The following is a 19,809-nucleotide window of genomic DNA, read 5'->3' as shown; positions in this document are numbered from 1 at the left end:
GTTTGTCACCAATGGGAACTGGCAATTTAAGAATAGGCAGGGACCTCTGTGGTAGATATTAAGACTACAATTCCACTGCAAGGGGCATAGGTTCGATCCCTGGTTGAGGAACTAAAATCCCATATACTGCAGAGCACAGTAAAAAAAAAAAAAAAAAAAAAAATAGGAGGCATGGGGAGAAGATGAATATTTCATTTTTTTGCTTTGCCCTCCTTTCTACAGAGTCTGACTTAATTAAATTACTACCATAAACATTATTTTTGAAAAAGTTCATCCAGAAGATAAAAAAAATACTCATAAATTTGCCGATGCAGATCTTTTTCTGACAGGGCTCTAATATAAGTTTCTATAATAGAAAAGAAAATGGGAATTCCCTGCTGGTACAGTGGATAAGAATCCGTATTCTGATGAAGGGGACACAGGTTCAATCCCTGGCCCAGGAAGAGTCCACGTGCCTTGGAGCAACTAAGCCTGTGAGTGGCAACTACTTGAGCCCATGCGCTGCAACTACTGAAGCCAGAGCACCTGGAGCCTGTGCTGTGAAACAAGAGAAGCCATCAAAATTAGAAGCCCACACACCGTAACGAAGAGTAGAAGCCTCTGTTTTCTGCAACTAGAGAAAGCCCAAGCATAGCAACAAAGACTCAGCACAGCCAAAAATTAATTTTTAAAAAAATCCTTAAAAGAAAAAAATTGTATATTGCCCAGTTTATGTGTTTAAGATGATTTATAAATAGAAAACAAACACACGCAATGAACTAATAGAGAAAAACTTCTTACTCTACCTGGGTAATGTTTCATCAAATGTTCCAACAGTGATTCTTGTGTTACTACAATCTGATTAGCATTCATATCAGATATAGCACAGCAGAGAACTTCAGCCAAAGGTATAAACTGAGATTGAGCTATTGGATTCATTTGCACTGGAAAGACATCACCTAAATTGGAGATTGGAAAATAAAAAAAGTGATAAATTTGATACAGCATATAAAATATTTGAAATTAGTTAATCAAGAATAAAGACTGAATATCAGGTGGAACTGCTATTCTTTCATCAGTCTTTACTCAGTCTGTGAACATTATATACACAATGATAAAAACGACAGAAAAAAATGGCTTACTTTAAGATCTCTACTTTTAAGAAGTCTGTGATATTTGTCACTACTTTATAAGCAAGAGATAATAAGTTTCCATAAAAAAGCTCAAAGTGCTACTGGAGTTCAGGTCAGACAATGCTTATATGGCAATTCACATCTTTCAAAGCATTTTTTCATATTAGCTATCAGAGATAAGCACAGATGGAAGTATTTCTTTATTTAATATATATATAGCCATAAAAAGCTCAGTAATTGTGCCAGTCGTTGTTGTTGTTCAGTCACCAAGTTGTGTCTGACTCTTTGGGACCCCATGAACTGCAGCACACCAGGCTTCCCTGTCCTGCACTATCTACCAGAGTTTGCTCAAACTCATGTCCATTGACTAGGTGGACATGACATCCAACCATCTCATCCTCTGTTGCCTCTTTCTCCTTCTGCACTCAGTCTTTCCCAGCAATCAGGGTTTTTCCAGTGAGGCAGCTCTTTGCATCAAGTGGCCAAAGTATTGGAGCTTCAGCTTCAGCACCAGTCCTTCCAATGAATATTCAGGGTTGATTTCCTTTAAGGTTGACAGATTTGATCTCCTTGCTGTCCAAAGAACACTCAAGAGTCTTCTCTAGTACCACAATTTGAAAGCATCAAATTATTCAGTGCTCACTCAGCCTTCTTTATGATCCAACTCTCATATCCGTAAATGTCTCCTGGAAAAACCATAGCTTTGACTAGATGGAGCTTTGTCAGCAAAGTGATATCTCTGTTTTTTAATACACTGTCTAGGTTTGTCATGGCTTTCCTTCCAAAGAGCAAGTATCTTTTAATTTCATGGCTGCAGTCACCATCTGCAGCCCAAGAAAATAGTCTTTCACTGTTTCCATTGTTTCCCCCATCTATTTGCCATGAAGTGATGGGACTGGATGCCATGATCTTAGTTTTTTGAATGTTGAGTTTTAAGCCAGCTTTTTCACCCTCCTCTTTCACCTTCATCAAGAGGCTCTTTAGTTCCTCTTCACTTTCTGCCATTAGGGTGGTCATCTGCATATCTGAGGTTGTTATTTCTCCTAGCAATCTTTATTCCAGCTTGTGATTCATCCAGCCCAGTATTTTGCATGATGTATTCTGTATAAAGGTTAAATAAGCAGGGTGACAATATACAGCCTTGACATACTCAATTCCCAATTTTGAACCAGTCTGTTGTTCCATGTCTGGTTCTAACTGTTGCTGCTTGACCTGCATATAGGTTTCTCAAGAGGCAGGTAAGATGATCTGGTATTCCCATCTTTTAAGAATTTTTCACAGTTTGTTGTGATGCACCCAAAGGCTTTAGCATAATCAATGAAGCAGAAGTAGATGTTTTTCTGGCATTCCCTTGCTTTTTCTGTGATCCAACGAATGTTGGCAATTTGATCTCTGATTCCTCTGCCTTTTCTAAAAGCAAGTAAAGGGACAGAAATCAGTCTTCTGACTCTCAATCCAATATTTTGGTCATTCCACCATTTCCTAATTGAAATAATTAGTATGAGGAATTCTCTAGTGGTATCCAGTGGTTAAGACTTCCTTAAACTTCCACTGCAGGGGGCTCAGGTTCAATCCCTGTTCCCACATGGCATGTGGTGCAGGCAAATAAATGCAGCCACTGACACATAAAAAAAAAAAAAATCAGATTGGGGTATTTATTCCCTGGTGGTCCAGTAACTAGGATTCACTGCTGAGAGTGTGGATCAGCAAACTAAGAATGTGAAAGCACAAGCCACATAATACACAGCCAAAACAAACAAAAAATGTCAGATTGAAGGAAGGGAGTTGGTGAGGAAAAAGTGAAGTTAATGAGTCTTCCTTCTGAGGCAGGGTTCCTCATCTTTGGCACTTTTGACAAATGATGACAGATGTCAAATGGGGCCAGATGACAAGGGTGACAAGGACTGAGGGGTTTCCTGGGACTCAGGATTTTCAGTGCTATAACCAGAAAGTTGAAAGCAAACTGGGATGGTTGGTCACCATAGACAGAGAATTATTTGTTGTGGAGAGCTCTCTTGATCATGGTAGGTTGTTTATTAGCATCCTTGGCCTCTCAGTGCCAGGAGCATCTCCCACAGTTGCAGCATCCAAAAATGTCTCCAGATTCTGCCAAATGTCCCTGAAAGGAAGAGGTTGGGGGTCAAAAGTATCTCAGCTGTAAACCACTGTTCTAGACCATTTGTTGGAAAAATCCGATTGTGAAAGAGTAGAAATAGAACACAAACCAGGAAAAATTAGGATCAAATGAATGTGACTGTGTAGGTTGTGATTTTCTTAAAAGAAGATCTTTGCACATTTGGATGGCAATGATGAAAATTATTCCATGAGAGAGACGAGCAGTAAGACAACAAGATCCCAAAGGAGGGGAAAAGGAAAGCACCTAAAAGGCACAGGTAAAAGAAGAACTATCTTAGAAATGAAAAAGATTGTATTTCATCTGAAACTTGAGAAAATATTAGATGGCACATGACCAGAAATACTCTGAGGCATGGAAGGAAAAAAAAATATTAGTACAGCAAAGTCATCTGATCTCTGTAAAGTGAGAAGGGGAGAAAGAAAATAGAGATGGGAGGAGAGAAAATGGGACTGAGGAGGTGAGGAGTAGAAAGGAGGGAGTTTGGGGAGTTATTCTCGGGGTACATTAGGAAATTTAAAAATGAACACAAAGATTATGAAGGAGCTCTGAGTCTCCTAAGTGTGGTTTCTGGCAGATGAAGCAATCTGAAATCAAAAAGGATGGGAATCAGGGAGGCTATTAGTTTCTAAAACTTCAATGTGCATGTGAGAATCACCGGGCGATTGTGCTAGGGTACAGATTCTGTGTGATTCAGAAGATCTGAAACCGAGCCTATGATTCTGCATTTCTAACAACCTCCCAGGTGATGTTTCATGTTGCAGTTCTGAGGACCGCTCTTTAGAGTGGTAGAGGGATAGGGTGTTAAAGTAGTTAATCGGTCAACAAATAAACATGGCCCTAGGGCAGCATGGGAGTCCACTCTAGCCAAAGAGAAGCCAAAGAATTTAGAAAACCTGGCTATAACCCTGCATTTGACTCTCCTAGTATCAGTGAGGAAGCCAATATATTGCATTATTTGTTGAGGAAAGAAAGTGATGAGGACTGGCCAGGAGCAAAGGGTTATAGCCAAAGCTGGTAAATGGTTCATAGTACTTACTGTATCTGCATGAAAGATAAAAGGACCTCTTCCATCAGGAAACTGATACGTCATTTGCTGTTAAAGATCACATTGGTCTGTTTTCTTGTTTCCTTAAGCTTCTCTATTTGGCAGGCTGGGGCATCTTTGACCTTGGAAGGTCACAACACAGGGCAGAACTGCCGTCTGCTTTGGCAGCAGAGGGAAGGATCTCCTCTTGGCCTGCTAGGTGTTGTTGCATTGGGTGATGCTAAGATACCTATAGCATTCTGAGAAGCTAGGGTGAATGGCTAGTCAGTTAGCATTTCAAAGGGTAGTGATAAGAGATGACATGAAACTGACTGTCCAAGTGGAAGGTTAACTGACCTAAAACTCAAAATTCTCCTAGAAACTCTACCTCTGAGCTAAGGGTAATAAGCCTTTCTCCCTATCTTCATTCCCTCTTTGCTTTGTTTTTTACTCTCCGCATGTGAGACTTACTTTCTTCTCTTTCATCTCCCTCCTCAACCAGACAAAATATTGAATTTATATTTTGATGCTTCTTAAACATAACTTTGTGTTTAATTTAAAACAAACTTATGTAACTCTCTTCCCCATCTTCCAAGTCACTCGTAGTGACTTTTTTTCTTGTATGTGATCTTACATTGATTACCTGCCCCACTTCATGAGGAACTTAGAAGCCCTAATCCAAAAAGGATGGACGAGTTTTTCTCTGCTAGAAAAATATGGGCTTAGAGTGTTGGAGAAGTAGAGGGCAAAACCTAAAAAGGCTTTGCTCAACCACACAACACACATTCAAACCTCACCTCACTCCTGGCCTAATAAACCCAGCCACTCTGCGCCTTGAGACGGGGCGGGCAGGGAAGGGAAGGCTAGAGATGAGTGGCTAGAAAGTCAGTTTATGTTTGATGCCCCTGCTGTGCCCCCTGCCAGTGACTGCCCATTTCTGTCCACATGAAACAAGGAGGCTGTACTAGGGTCCAGGAACGGGGTTAGACCTGAAGCAGCCCATTTTCTAGTTCAACCCTTCAGCTTGTCTCCTCTTTTCATAGGAAAATGAAGAGTCAAAATGGGTTTTTTTATGGGCCTGGGGGTAGGTGTGCATGGGATGTTCCTGTACATTTCTCTGCAATCTCCTGTATATAACTACTTCCAAACAAAAGTTAAAAAAAAAAAAGGTTTTTTAGAAAGTACTACTTTTCGTTAACAAGAAGTGTATGAGAAATGTTTCTCATACATTTTAAAAATCCCAAGCAATTTTTTCTTAATCTCAACACTGCTTGCCAAATCCAAAGATACTTTTGGAAATTTATATGTAATGCCTACCATAGTGTGGGGATGTATATTTTAAAAGAGTAAAACAAATCCACTACCCACTAGAAAGACAAATGCCTTTTTTTTTAAATTACTACAGTTATATGTCAACTGTCTTTTAGAAAACACGTTGAATCGCATATATCCTCTGCCTTGGAGCTCCCTCTAAGAGACAAACCCTAGAGAAAGTTTCTAAGTACATTCCTTTCACAGCTGTTGCTAAGATACGTCTTCAGGTGCATAAATCATCAAGAGTTTTTTGTGCAGGAAAGCAGGGTGAACCCTGACACAGGAACATTTGTGATAGACGTAGGAATCATTTTCCAGCTGTAGCCATAGTTTGTTTCAGTTACTTTTGCACTTGGATTTTTGGAATGCAATGACCCTTAGAGTTTTGCGCCAAAACTCAATGTTCTGTGCAGAGATCCTGTTTTAGATGTAATTAGATTTCACAGTAAAAGAAGGCCAGCCCTTTGTCTTTATCCTCAACTGGGGTAACTGAAGAGCACCTTTAGTCCAGGCCTGCTATGGACCTCTGACCCTTGAGCTGAAGCAGGGATCAGAAAGCTAGGAGAGCTTGTGGACCAGAGTAAACAGTTCACAACAATGTTCTCTCTGTTTACACAGTCTTGTACTCTTGGGTGCCACGGAAATGGGAGAAGTATTTATGCCAAAAGGCTGATTTCACAAAAACTACCAAAAAAGTAGAACCATACAGATTAGCGCCTACTACATTTAATGCCACCTTTTCTGCACAGGACATTTTTCTTTTTACCTTGCTGTATTCGCAAAGGATTTAGTTTGTATATAAATTAATAACAAAAAAATTCCAAGTTATAACAATGAGGCAAATTATGTGAGTTTTAAAAAGATTATTCTTTCCAAGACTAATTTCTTAGGGAACAAAGGAACAATGCAAGGCAAATTAAATGTATGTAGCATGTAGATAAAATGAAAATTGAAGCCCTAAACTATCAAAAGCAGATAGACATCCAGTAAAGTCCAGAGCCAGGCTCTTTGGGGCTTGCAATCCTAAAACTGTGACTAGAAGCAGCTTCCTGTGTGATGGACTGAATTCATATAGACTCAGACAATTCCTGCTCCCTGGTGCCTAATGATAGTGGTCTAGGAAGCCCCTGGCCAATAGGAGCAGAACCCTGGAAGTGTGGCTTGTTCCTGGAGTTGGTGATTATCACTCAACAATAACCTGCTGCAATCAAAGACCTCATCAAAATCCTGAGGAAAATGGAGGTGGTTTCTTTATGTCGGGACACAAAGGTCTCCTCCATATACCTCAGTCGGAAGCCCTCTAGAAGAAGACCCTCTTCTGGCTGTTTTCTAATAGTAAAGAAAAGTGGCTGAGAGAACTACTTCCTGAACAATTCATAAGGCATGAATATTCATGCCCCAGTGAAAAATAGCAAGAGGCACATTCATGACAAATATGTACACAGCAAGATTGCCTTTCACCAGACCCACAGAAGGCAGCTGGAGTAGACCAAGCTAACCTCCCCACCCTGCCATCTCCTCGGAGCTGGGGTACTGGAGAAATGGTCAACCCAGGAACATAGGACTCCCAAATCTGCCAGTATAAACAATCGGTTGGAAGTTTTAGTAAAATTAAAACCAGCCTAAACTTTGTACTCTCCAAGTGAGAAAGGCAGAACCAAAATCAAGTTACAAACTGCCTATCCCAAACTTGAATTTGCTTTGTCCACTGGAAGTAAAAGCATCTTTATCAAAATTGAATGTGTTTATTTTGATATCTGAATGCTCTAGTTAGATTTCAGGCACGAAATTAGCTTTCCATAAAAACATTCCTTTTAGGGGAAGAAAATTACTATACAATATTTACATTTATCTTGTGCTTTTAATTAAGGCACCTAAACAAATTCCAAGAGGGCCTCCTTGTGGAATCTAAGCTCTGACATTTTATGCTCTGACATTGGGCATTAAAAAGATGTTGCTATAAAACATGCAAAAGAGAGGAAATATGTCTTTGGAAATTTGGAAAGCATTTCCCATTAGAAATTTTCTGGGTAACACTAAAACATGAATTGGCCACAAAATTAAATTCTAGGCAAAACTAATCCTAACATTATTTCATATTTAAAACACAAAGTTTTCTCTACTATAAACATGTTTATTCCCTATACAAGTGTGTTTATGGACTCCAAACTAGGCAGTCTGCCAGAAATTCATGCATTATTGACCTTCAAACGGTTTAACTGAGCCACTCAAACTCAGCTAATTACCTGGACACATGAAATCTGAGAGCATCTTTTTGGGAGCTTGTATTGAATGACACTGTGGGAAAAATATATCTTCTACGTGCATTAGAGATAACAATAGAGCGTGAAAAAAACAGCCTGCAGATACTCTCAGGTTTAACAAAAAAGGATGTTTTGTCCTAAGTAATCCAAGAAGCTTCTCTGATTTTAAACTCTGCTTTTATCCAGTACAGAATTTCCAAATTTCTTTAATAAAATTAATCCTGAACTTTAAAAAAATGAAAGTAATCTGTAACAAAGTGCCTCAGCCGATATTAGATGGTGTGCAAAAATTTCCATGACTTTCAGTAATTAGATTACTGAGTTAAAACACTTAAATGGGGTTCAGAAAATCAAACAAAATGGGAACAAAAAGAAGAAAGCTTTCAAGCCAGCAAAGCCAAGCCCCTCTCCATGTCTCCCTTTTATTTTACAAAAGTGAAAGAAAGCAAACACTCTCCTCCACAGTTAGAAACAAAAGAGGACCATGACTCAGAAACTGGCTAAGAGTAGTCAAGTTATCTACCATGGAAGCTGAAATTCCTTCTCCAGCTCAGTGATGTTTATTTTGGAGTCCCAGACAAATGGTTCCCCTTCTGGGAAATGCCCTCTGTTGAAAAGCTACAGGCTTCCCTGAGAAGAAGGCTGGGCTGTTCACCAGCAGGAATCCTTAGTGCTATCTTTACTAATGGCCCTTCAACCTGTCAGGATTAGTAAATGAGAAGGCACTTTCTTTTCAAGTGACATGTCCACTGATACTAACCAGCAGTGGTGCTGCAAAGGTCTTGGGCCGCTTATGATGGAGACCTCAGAATCTGGCTGTCACAGCACATGTATATGCTTGAAAAGACACATAGTTGGCCCTTATCAGAGAGCCCTTTGAGCCTCCAGCAGCCTTCCTCTATAGAGATACAGGCATGCCTGGCTGGGAGGGAAGGATGTGAATGACTGAAATCAGCTGATGCTAAAAGTAATTCACACTCAGCCCCAAAGCCCTCAGGCATGGTGGTACCCTTCCCTAACCTCTATTCCCTTCCCAGGTTCCACTTGGGGTATGTTAATGACTTTACCCAGGTGAGTTAGTTTTCTAAATAAATGAGTGGCTTAAAACACTGCAAATTTATTATCTCACAGTCTATAGGTCAGAAGTCTGGTGGATGCCACTGGTTCCTCTGCTCTAGGACTCATGGCCTGGGCTCTGACTGGAGGCTCTGGGGGAGAATCTGCTTCCACATTCATCCAGGTTTTTGGCAGAGTTCAGTTCCTTGTGGTTGTAGGACTGAGGTCCCATTCCCTCATGGCTGTCAGATGGGAGCCCTTCTCAGCAACTTAAAGCCACTTGGACTTCTTGTTATGTTGCCCGCTTCAGCTTCAAAGACCACATGGGGTCTTCTCTACTCTTCCATTATCTCTCATGTGCCCTTCTGTTGCTTTGCTTCTGCTTCCAGCCAGAGAAATTTCTCTGCTTTTAAGGGCTCATGTGATTAGATTGGGCCTACCCATATAATCAAGGATAATCTCCCTAAAGTCCATAACCTAATTACATCTGCAAAGTCCCTTATGCCATGTTAGGCAACATATTCACAGGTTCCAGGGATTCAGATGTGGACATCTTTGGGGGGGCCCGTTCTGCCCACCACAGCAGGTATAAGGGTTGGGGACAACAACAAGCTGAGTAGAGCACAGCTTGTAAACTTCCACAGTCCCTGTATCTTCTTAAAAACGGGTGTGCAGAAAAACATCCTTTCTTTGCCCTCCAGGTAAACCTGGGGCTGATTTAAGATGAACCTTCTTCCCAAGAGTCTTAGAAGCTGCGTAGGCAATGATAGCAATTCTCATCTTTGCTCAGCATCATGGTGACGGATATAAAATACCATTGTGCAAAATTGGGGGAAATTTTAGCACCAAGGTTGTTGTTTGAATAACAGATAAATAAAAGTTACCTGTAATGAAGAAGCAGCCTTTTAATATGCACATAGTCTTCATGTTACAAATGAGCATTACACTTGAGGCAAGCCATCCGATGTGGGTTCTAACCCAGGTTTGCTATGTGGCTCTGAATAAACCACCTCTCTTCTCTGTGCCTCAGTTTCTTTGTCTATAAGTGTGGAGCTGAACTAGATCAGCATTTCCCAAAATGTGTTCTATGGAAAATTCATTCCATGAAATTCTCTGCAGGAAAAGGGTCCTAAAGGCCAATGTTTGAGAAACCCCAGAGTCCCAGGGACATTGTTAACGGTTCTGAGGACAGTAACAAAAAAACCTAGCTTGTTTAACTCAATGTTTTCCAATCATATTTGGCAAGAGTTTTTATTTACTCCAGTACTTATTACCCTTCAGCTGTGACTTCTCTCCATTCCAATTTACCTCTCTCTGAATAGTCTGTATTTTCTCATCTCCATGACTTTGTCCCCATTTCCTCCACCTAAAGCACTCTTTCCCCACACCTCAGTGCTTCAAAATCCTGCCACAAAGACTGGCTCAAACACTGACTAACTCTCCCATGAACTGTCCTCTAATTCCATCAGTTGGAGCTACAGTCTCCTTCCTACATGGACCACTTGAGAAATATCTAACCAGGAGCTACCATGGCATGGTATTCAGCACGCCGAACACACTGATGTTATGACAGCACAGTCCTTCAATCATTCCTTGTCCAGCAAATATTTACTGAGTATCTACCATATGCCAGTTAATGGGGATACGACAGTGAACACAACACAGTCCTCACCCTCAGAGGGCTCCCATTCTAGTGGAAGAGCAGTGGTTGAAGGCAATCATAACCCAACATGAGGGCTATAGTTGGTAGGACGGGGACTCAGTATTCCTGGGTTCTACTCCTGAATGCCATTCTCAGAAGTTTGTGGAGCCTGGGCATGACCATCCTAAGGAAGATGAGTCAGACCTGTCCCTATGTCGCCTTGGGTTACCTAAGACAGCTTGGGGTAAGAAAGAGAGTCCTAGAATTGGTCGAGCAGACCTGGGCTCAGATCCTCCACTTCCACTTACTGAGTGCCCTGTTCAAAAAATCATTACTGTTCAACCAACAGTATTTGGTTCAGATGTTATTGTGGAAAAACATCCAAAAGTACCTGGAATAAGATTTGACACACATCAGTTCTACCAATATTAGCACTCTTTAACTTCTCTTTGCAAATTAGGGATATTAAATTGATCATCCCTTATTCCATGTTATTATTATTACTTTGAAAGCTTCTTGGAGGGCACTGGTTCTACACATGGATAAATTACTTAGCCAATCCTGACTTTTCTTTTCCTAACTTCCAAAGCCAATTTGATCAGACACCAGTCTTGACTATGACCTTCTCCCTACTTGAAAGTGAAAAGTGAAAGTGAAGTCACTAAGTCGTGTCCAACTCTTTGGGACCCCATGGACTGTAGCCTACCAGGCTCCTCCATCCATGGGATTTTCCAGGCAAGAGTACTGGAGTGGGTTGCCATTTCCTTCTCCAGGGGCTCTTCCTGACCCAGGGATCAAACCCGGGTCTCCCACATTGCAGGCAGATGCTTTACTGTCTGAACCACCAGGGAAGCCCCACCTAGGAGAAAACAGTTTATGTAGGTAAAGTCTACTGCTAGCCCTGCTCTCTTCTACTCACTAACACTCTGTCTGTGACCCCTTGTGGCAGACATTGGAGGCTGGCTCATTCAACCCACATTCCGAACCACCTTTCTCTACTATGGAGGCAGGAAAAGCATATTACATACCCAGTTTCCCAGCCTCACTTAAAACTAGTGGACATGTGACATCACGGTGGTCAACAAGATACAGGCAGCCAAATAAAAAGAAACAAAAGGAAAAAAAAAAAAAAGATACAGGCAGCCAGCTACCAGTGCCAGGAGAAGAGCTCTCATAGAGAAAAGGTCTTTCTTTCATCTTTTACCTTTGCATTCTTGACTCTTTCTTCCAGCCTGCATCCTGAAGAGATTGCAGCCACCTTTTCCATGAGGTGACAAGCATGATGTCAAAAACCCTCACCCACTAAGGAAGACAAAGCAGAAAGCGTGAGCCCCGGTGTCTGGCAGCCTTGCTGAGCCACTGTGCTGGCCCAGGGGGCTGCCTTCCTCCAAACTTCTTGTCATGAGACAAATCTACTCCTTATTTGTTCATGCCATTCTTAGAAGATTTTCTATAATCTACAGCAAAACACATCTCTAACCAATACTTAGTCAAGGGCATCTGACATTTACCTCCTCATATTTTCTACAAAATGGGCAAAATGTTTGTCTTGTTGTGGGCTTGAGTAAGCTTCTGGGTTTTATACCAGTCAGATGTTTTTACCTCAACACCTTAACTGCTGTGAAGCTAGAAGGCCACACTGGTGGGTATTTACAGAAAAGGTGTCAGGGCTCCTGCTGCTTTCCCCCAATCATGTCAAGTCAAACATGCCATGAGAAGAGACACAGACGCTTTAGTGAGTTTCACTCATTTTTAACTGTATTTAAAAAGGTTACAATGGGCTCTCTACTCTAGATGAAAAAGGCTATCCTTATTACACAGAGAAATCACAGAGGGGAAGATAAGAAATGTCACAGTTGATACACCTTGATCTCAAAATATGGGTATCTACAGTTACAGCCCTAAGAATGGAGTGCCTTTTAATCTCTCCTGAAAGGAAGTCTTGTGAAATAGCCAGTAAGTCAATATCACCATTAACATCAATGTAAGATTAACTCAGGACTTAAAGAGGCAAATAATGAATAACCTCACTTAGACTTGCAGGGTGAGTGATCTCTGTCTTCATTGAAGAAATCTGTCTCTGATTGTAGATCCACACAGGCCCTGGGGTCTGCAAGGTGGTGGACTAACCCCAGCAGAGGCCTCCTGCTCAAGAGACGGCTGGGTTCTGTGGTGTGAAGGGAGCTGGAGGGGGTTCTACTCTGTAACACACACAGTGTTGCCTTTTACCACCACCCCCCACTCCACGCACACACACTTTACCAAAAAACATCACAAACATTGCAACCTTGCCTGCTCTTCTACTGAAGTGGTGGGAGTTGGGTGACTCAGAATAATGAACAGGATCTGCCCGGAATCTAAGGAGGTTTATCAGTGTCCACAGGTGTTTCCCCAGGAACCCCAGCAGGATGCTCTCCCACCAAATCTGGAAAGCATCACTGAGTTTCTGCATCAACAGTCTCTTTCACTTCTCCGGGACTGGCTGCTCTGCTCCAGCTGCTTTCAAGTTGATTACAGACTCTCTTTTGGCCTCCTGAAATTCTAACTTTTTTTTTTTTTTTAATTCTAACTTTTTAAAAGATTAAATCCTATTTTTACTAAGAAGCACTTCTCAGCTGTTAGAAACTTTAAAAGGCATAAGTGTTTTGATTTTAAGATTGTGATTTTCCTTTTCTTCAGCACAGAAGGCTTCATCTTACACCTGGGCAAATGTGACTGCACCTCCAAAGGGACTTCAATGTATTTCTACAAGGTCATTGCCTTAGGAATGAAAATGTAAAGTTCACCACCCTGAGAAATCTTCAAAAGAGGCTGAAGGTCTTGCTCACTACCAGGGACTCTGATATTTACATGGGAGGGTCATCTGGTCACTGCTTCTAAAAGCTAACCACCTACTTCACACTAAACCAACAATTACTGCACCTTTGACCCAAGGAAGCCAGATGGTTTTTCTCAGGTTACATTCCGGGAGAAAGAACATGGGTTTGTGCACATTGTGTGGTGAGGCTGTCCAGGCAGAACTAGGGTCCATCTGCAGAGGTTACCTGACCCCTCCTTTGCCTTCCACATAGACAGGGCCCCCCAGCCCCACACAGAACAAATGCTCATGCTTTCTCTTCCTCCATCTCTTGGGTTTCAGCCAGAAAAGGGATTCCAACACACCTCTTAAATACACTTGCTTCCTAGCTTGCCACGTCCCTAGGCCCCCTCCTCTTCCTTTCTAGGAGTCTAAGACTAACATTGTCCCTTTAATCATAAAATATTCCTCCCCCGAGCGCTGCACACAAAGCATTCCCACTACCCACACGCAAAAGGTTTTCTCAACTCCTACTCACTCACCAACCCTCTTGCCAAAGCCAACTCCTCCCTTTCTCGCTGCCACCTCCCGCCTTAGCCTGGCAGCCCAAAGCATGGTGCCAAAGCTTAGATGCAAGAGAGCCAAGCCAATTCTTGTGGGGTTGCCTGTGGCTCGGGAGTCGTGCACCCATCCTGCCCAGCTTGGCCCAATGGAGCAAACTGTTAGCAAGGGAGGCTTGCTCTCTGACTCTCAAGAGCTGGGGCTTTCTGGATAAACGATGCTGAAAGCTTGGAATTCTCAGCGAGGTTAACTGACAACTTGCTAGCTAGTGAGAGGACGCTAGAGAGCTTTAACTAACTCTGAAGGTGTGTTTAGATTTCAAGGGGAAAATGAGGCCCAAGACTTAGAGCTCCAAGTCATAAAAACTTGAGTCACCAGGGTTGATCTGGGCTGCTTCAGAGATGTATTTATATTCCAAAAGTTTAGAGGGAGAACCCGGGATCCTTCCATCCTGTCTCCATGCAACAAAGGTTTTCTTTCCCCCTCTTTCTGGGAGAGAAGGAAGCTATTGTCTCTTTCTCCTGTACATAGGCAAAGAAAATTCACTTTTCTCCACCCCTCACTTATGGAGTGTCTGACCACCCCTGTTGGAGATTTTTCCATCTGGCTTTCATCGTATTGCCCCAGTGGTAAGCATTGAGGCAAGGGATCTTGATGCAGGTATAATTACTTACATAATAATATTACTTTTAAGTTGCTGCATAATAACTAACCTGTCTCTGATCAAAATACCTATGTGCATTAAAAATAAAATGAATAGAGATGAATATTAAAAGCCTGACCGCTCTGGTGGCAAGAATGATGGGATCCTGCGTGTCCCGTGGCATGCTGGCAGAGATGAGTGAGAGTCCTCCTGCGTGTCCCGTGGCATGCTGGGAGAGATGAGTGAGAGTCCTCCTGCGTGTCCCGTGGCATGCTGGGAGAGATGAGTGAGAGTCCTCCTGCGTGTCCCGTGGCATGCTGGGAGAGATGAGCGAGAGTCCTCCTGCGTGTCCCGTGGCATGCTGGGAGAGATGAGTGAGAGTCCTGAGGCTGGTTGGCCGGAGTTGGAGATCCTGATAGCCTAGCTATCAGCAGTCTGGCTTGGAAAATGGCAGCCTAATAGCACTTTTGGATTTAGCTCTCTCCTTCAGCTGGACCCTGAAATTCTTAAAGATGGCCTTCAAGTGGGAAAGGGGAGTTAATTAGCTCTACGGCCAGAGCAAGTCTAGGAGAACTGCAGAGCTACTCTGCCCAGAACTGCAGGGATGGAGTCTGCATCACAGTCCTGAAGACACTTCCTCTGCTCCCCTCTGATCCTTTCCTACCCCAGAAATGATCGTCCAAGATTGGAATGCTGGGAGCTCTATTGGACGCCAGCAACATGTAGCCATGTGGAGAAGGGGACACAGGACAGAGGGTAAATGAAGATACTGAGGAAGACTGAGCAAAATGTCAGTGAGTGAGCAGAACAGTGCCAGAGTCTCCTCACGCAGGCCAGAGGGTGAAACCTGGGCTGTTCTCCATGCCTGCAGTTTGCCTCCCTTCTGCGTTCCCCACTGGCAGTGAGGAAAACGGCTTCTCCTGGCAGCTGTGACTTTTATCCCTGTAAATGCTGACTTTAACTGCTAGGAGTTTGTGCAAAATTTGCAGTGTGAAAAAAGAGGAGTTTTAAAAAGGCTTTGCATGGTTTTCTGGGCCACTGCATCCAAATGTATGGCAGAAATTGATTTGGATGTTATATGCTTGTCATAAGTGCTTGAGAGGGATCATCCCTCGATCAGAGAAAGATGCAAAAAGAAGTGTTCGTGGGATTCCCTTGCTTTTTGCCACCTGTAGCTGAAACAGATGCCTTAACCCTGAGGTTCTGGCCATGAGGAGAAAGCTGCTGGCTTCTTACCATCAAATTGGAGGCCTGCAGTCTTCGTGGACTCTAGGTGTAGGAGACAGAACGAGTCCCTGTACTGGATTTTGGCTAGAGGGTTGCCTCAGGAAAGGTGTAGTAGTAAGCCAAGAGAGCAGGAGAAGGAAGGCTGTTTCCAGATTAAGGTACACTTTAGAAGTTTCTGACATGGTTACTAGACACATGCCCTTTTGAAAAGCAGCTTTTAAGCTTGCTGAGGAGCTCCTGCACAAATCAGATCGCTCATTTGTATATCATGAAGTTGTGAGTCAACTCATATGACAGACAGGTGAAAGGAGCTTTAGGAAAAAATCCTTGCAAGAAAAGTCCTGCTAGCCAGGTGGTGTTTCAGCTTTGCCCAAGAAAGTGGTAGCTATCCCCTCTGCTGCCCCAAGCAAGGAAAAGCTGCTGATTTGTTGACTGGCTAGTCAGAGGGAATCACAGATTCACAAGGTTTCCCTCAATTGCCTGGGTCAGGCTCACCTGATGCCTGTTGTGGCTTTCAAGCTTTGCTAAACTAAAAAAAGTGTGGTCTCCCAGCTCCCTGAGCAGAACTTGGACTCTGAAACTGTTGAAAGACACCCTTTTGTGGGGCCGTGAGCTGTGGAAGACAGATCATGAATGCTGGGTGGACTTGTCAGCATTAGCACAGAAGCCTGTGGAAAGGCCAGTTTTCTGAAGAGGTCACTGCCCATCAGGAAAGCCTGTCTTGCCCGGCAGTGTTCCTAGTGAAGCTGCGAGTTGAGGAAGGTCCAATCAAGAGAAGCACGGCCCATCCACCCACTAGGGAAGGTGTTACTGATGTTGGCTTCTTGGGTTCGGCTTTCTGAAATTTGCTGTCAGGGCAACGTGTGCCTTTTCTGGTTCAGGCTGAGGTCACTACCAATCAGCTGCTGGTCTGACTCCCCTTTCACCTTACACCTCCTAAGGCAGCTTGATCATTCAATGCAGCCTTCACCAAGAGGGCTGATCTGTAATAGGAGGGAAGGGGGCAGGGCACGGCACAACTTTTGAAAGAATGACATAGCCCAAGGACACAACATAAACCGATTGGAATCAAATGGGACCAAGAAGGTAGACAAGGCTAGACCTTAATCCTCAGTCCACAAGTGAAATGACACCCAGAGGTGCCATGACAGTTCCAGGGCACTGTTAAAAGACCAAGGAGTGGGTGGTGGCCCAAATCCTGGAAATCTCCACCCCTTCCCCAAAACAGTTGGCATAATCCTCCCATAGCATATGAAACTACCCAGCCTATAAAAACTAACCACACCAAATTTCGTGGCCGCGTTCACCCTCTGTGATGGTCCACACACACTCTGTCTGTGGAGGGTGCTTCTCTCTGTATCTAAATAAATCCACTTTTTAGCTATCACTTTGTCTCTCGCTGAATTCTTTCTGTGATGAGATATTAAGAACCTGAGCTTCATTAGGTCCTGAAACCAGGTACTGTGGGTTTTGGCTGGGTTTGAGTCCCAGCCATATGGGTTTAAGTCCCAAACTGGGTTTTGGCTGGGTTCGAATCCCAATATGAGGTAAATGGTTTCAGACCCACTTTTGAATCTTTCCACTGGATCACTCTAGGATGACAAGGGTGAGGGCCATACAGATCTATTTCAAAAAAATTTCTAATTCAAAATTCTGCATTGACCATTGTCCTGGACATAAAGTAGCTTCCTTTCTGTCCCCTAACAACAATCCCAGATTGGTGTGCCTGAAAAGGGTCCTAGGAGATTTAGGTTTAATAGTTAAGTCTGTTTGAACTGTATGAAGATGTTCTGTAAGGAGGTTTTCTGCCTCTCTTGCACACACCCTCCTGAGGAAAGGTCTGCGTGAGACAGGAGGATGGGGGAAGAAACCTGTGAAGTTGCAGTGATGAGAAACACTGGTTTTATAACAATGGAGGGAAAGAAAAAAGCAAGGCTCCAGGCAAGGGAAACCTTGAGGCTTGGGAAGCTAGGGGGGTGGGGGCAGAGATTAATGATCTGTTTTTCAGAATCTGCTCCTGAAGCATCCCCTCCCAGGGCAAAGCCACGCCTCTAGGTTCTCCTGACTAGCAGCCCCGTGACCCCTTTCCTCCCTGCCCTCTGTGCTATTGTGAACATCCCCAAATTCAAACTGACCACTGCCTGACGCTGACCAGACAGGCGTTTCCATGCAGAATACCTCCAAATAGCCTCCACATTGCAGGGACAGATGAACTGACGGCATGAGCAAGCAGGACTGCTTGAAACTACAATGAAAACAAGAACTGAACTGACCTGAATTATCTGGGTTGAAGTGTAGAGTCCCCAGATGTATCCACTGGAGGGAGGTCAGAGGGCCCAGAAGGGATCCTGCCCACTTGTGCTGCCTAAATGATGGACAGCTCAATTGGGGAGCTCTCATAATTGGAAACTCCTTGTTCTCAGGGGTACCCTGTGTGCCCTCTGCAGCTGGATGTATGAAAGGCGGGCATTAATTTATCTCTGGTAAAAACACTTACTTACACCTGCAGATGGTTATCAGAAATTTCAAGGGTTTTAAGGAAATACCCGGATAGACAGGTACTCTGTGGGAAGCTTACCTACGATGGGAGCTCTTCCATTAGAAAAATGGTATAAAAAAATAGGAAAATGGTATGAAATCTATCCTGACTTTAACTGATGTAATTCACAACCCTGCCTTATCCTCAAAGGCATTCGTGGCAACTTCCACTCACTGAGGCCAGTTATATGTGTGATAGAATTTGCCATAGATTTCCTTCTTGAAGGTCATGGCAAAGTCTGTGCAAAGTAATAATATATCCAGCTTTACCTGGGTGCGTACCTTGGTCCCAGGTATGCAAGATTAGTGCAGAAACCTGAGGAAGCCACCAGGCAGTCTAAGTCGCTTCAGGTACGCCGGACTCTGCGCCCCCATGGACTGCAGCCCGCCAGGCTCCTCTGTCCATGGGATTCTCCAGGCAAGAATACTGGAGTGGGTTGCCATGCCCTCCTCCAGGGGATGTTCCCAACCCAGAGATTGAACCTGCGACTCTTATGTCTCCTGCATTGGCAGGAGGGTTCTTTACCACTAGCACCACCTGGGAGACTTTGTGTGTGTGTGTGTGTGTTAGCCGCTCAGTCGTGTCCAACTCTTTGTGACTCCATGGACTGTAGCTCGCCAGGCTCCTCTGTCCAAGGGATTCTCCAGGCAAGAATACTGGAGTGGGATCCCTTTTCCAGAGGATCTTCCTGGCCCAGGGATTGAACCCGAGTCTCCTGTGAGGCAGGCAGATTTTTTACCATCTGAGCTACCAGGGAAGCCGGATAGACATCATAGTAAATGAGATTAGTTCAACTGACTAAAACAGGAGTCGTAAAATAAATAAATAAATAAATAAAAAAATAAAACAGGAGTCGTCTTGGAGGCAGGGACTAAAACCAACACAGTGGGACTGATCTTATCCTGCCCTTGGGAGTCCTGATGGGTAAGTGCTGTTTAAGGTAAACCCAGTGGATTTGGTCCTAGCTCCCACTGGTCTGACTAAAACAAAATGACCAATAGAGAGGCATATTATGGGAAAATTTACCAGGTGCCAATCATGGAAAAACATAAGAGGTGGAAATGCGGGATAGAGAGAAAATAGTTTTGTGCTTCTGCAGAGCGGGGGTTTTGTTCATTTTAAAAAAATCTGCTGAAAACTTGGGATCCTGGGCTAACAGCAAGTCTTAGGAAATTAATTTGAAACTATATAGATAGTGAACTCCAGATTCACCCAACCCTGGAGGTATGTGTTTATATTTCAAGGGAAAATGAGATCCAGGACCTTGGAGACATTTCTAGGTCAAAAAGCTGGAGCTTACCTGACCCCTAGAGAGATGTGTTTGCACTGCAAAAAGTTAGAGAACCAGAGTGCTTCTCATCCTGTCTCCAAATAACAAAAGCAAATGAAGGAAATGAAGGAAGGGCAATTGGGTTTCTCCTGTGTAAAAGCAGAGAAAAATCAGTGTTTCTCTCCTACACCAATGGAATGTCCACCCACTGGTGTGGGAGGTT

The 19,809-nt window shown here is 43.3% G+C and overlaps 1 protein-coding gene across 2 annotated transcripts in view; it reads right to left on the bottom strand.

Annotated features, from left to right (window-relative positions):
• STOX1 (storkhead box 1) overlaps nt 1–19,809 on the bottom strand; it is a 54,825-nt gene that overhangs the window by 5,524 nt on the left and 29,492 nt on the right. Inside the window, exons 1-2 of one of the 2 annotated variants that reach the window (XM_043926964.1) lie at nt 14,690–14,919; nt 786–938 (exon numbers count right to left, since the gene is read on the bottom strand). In XM_043926964.1, coding sequence (XP_043782899.1) covers nt 786–938; nt 14,690–14,822 — 286 coding nt within the window. In that variant the 5' untranslated portion in view covers nt 14,823–14,919. Of the gene's footprint in view, nt 1–785; nt 939–14,689; nt 14,920–19,809 lie in introns of those variants that run through there. The other variant, XM_043926962.1, reaches the window with a different exon arrangement.

The sequence above is a fragment of the Cervus elaphus genome, chromosome 15 (assembly GCF_910594005.1).
Source record: "Cervus elaphus chromosome 15, mCerEla1.1, whole genome shotgun sequence".
NCBI classification, from domain to species: Eukaryota; Metazoa; Chordata; class Mammalia; order Artiodactyla; family Cervidae; genus Cervus; species Cervus elaphus.
The sequence above is the reverse complement of the archived record's forward strand: the minus strand, read 5'-3'. Positions and strand labels throughout refer to the sequence as shown.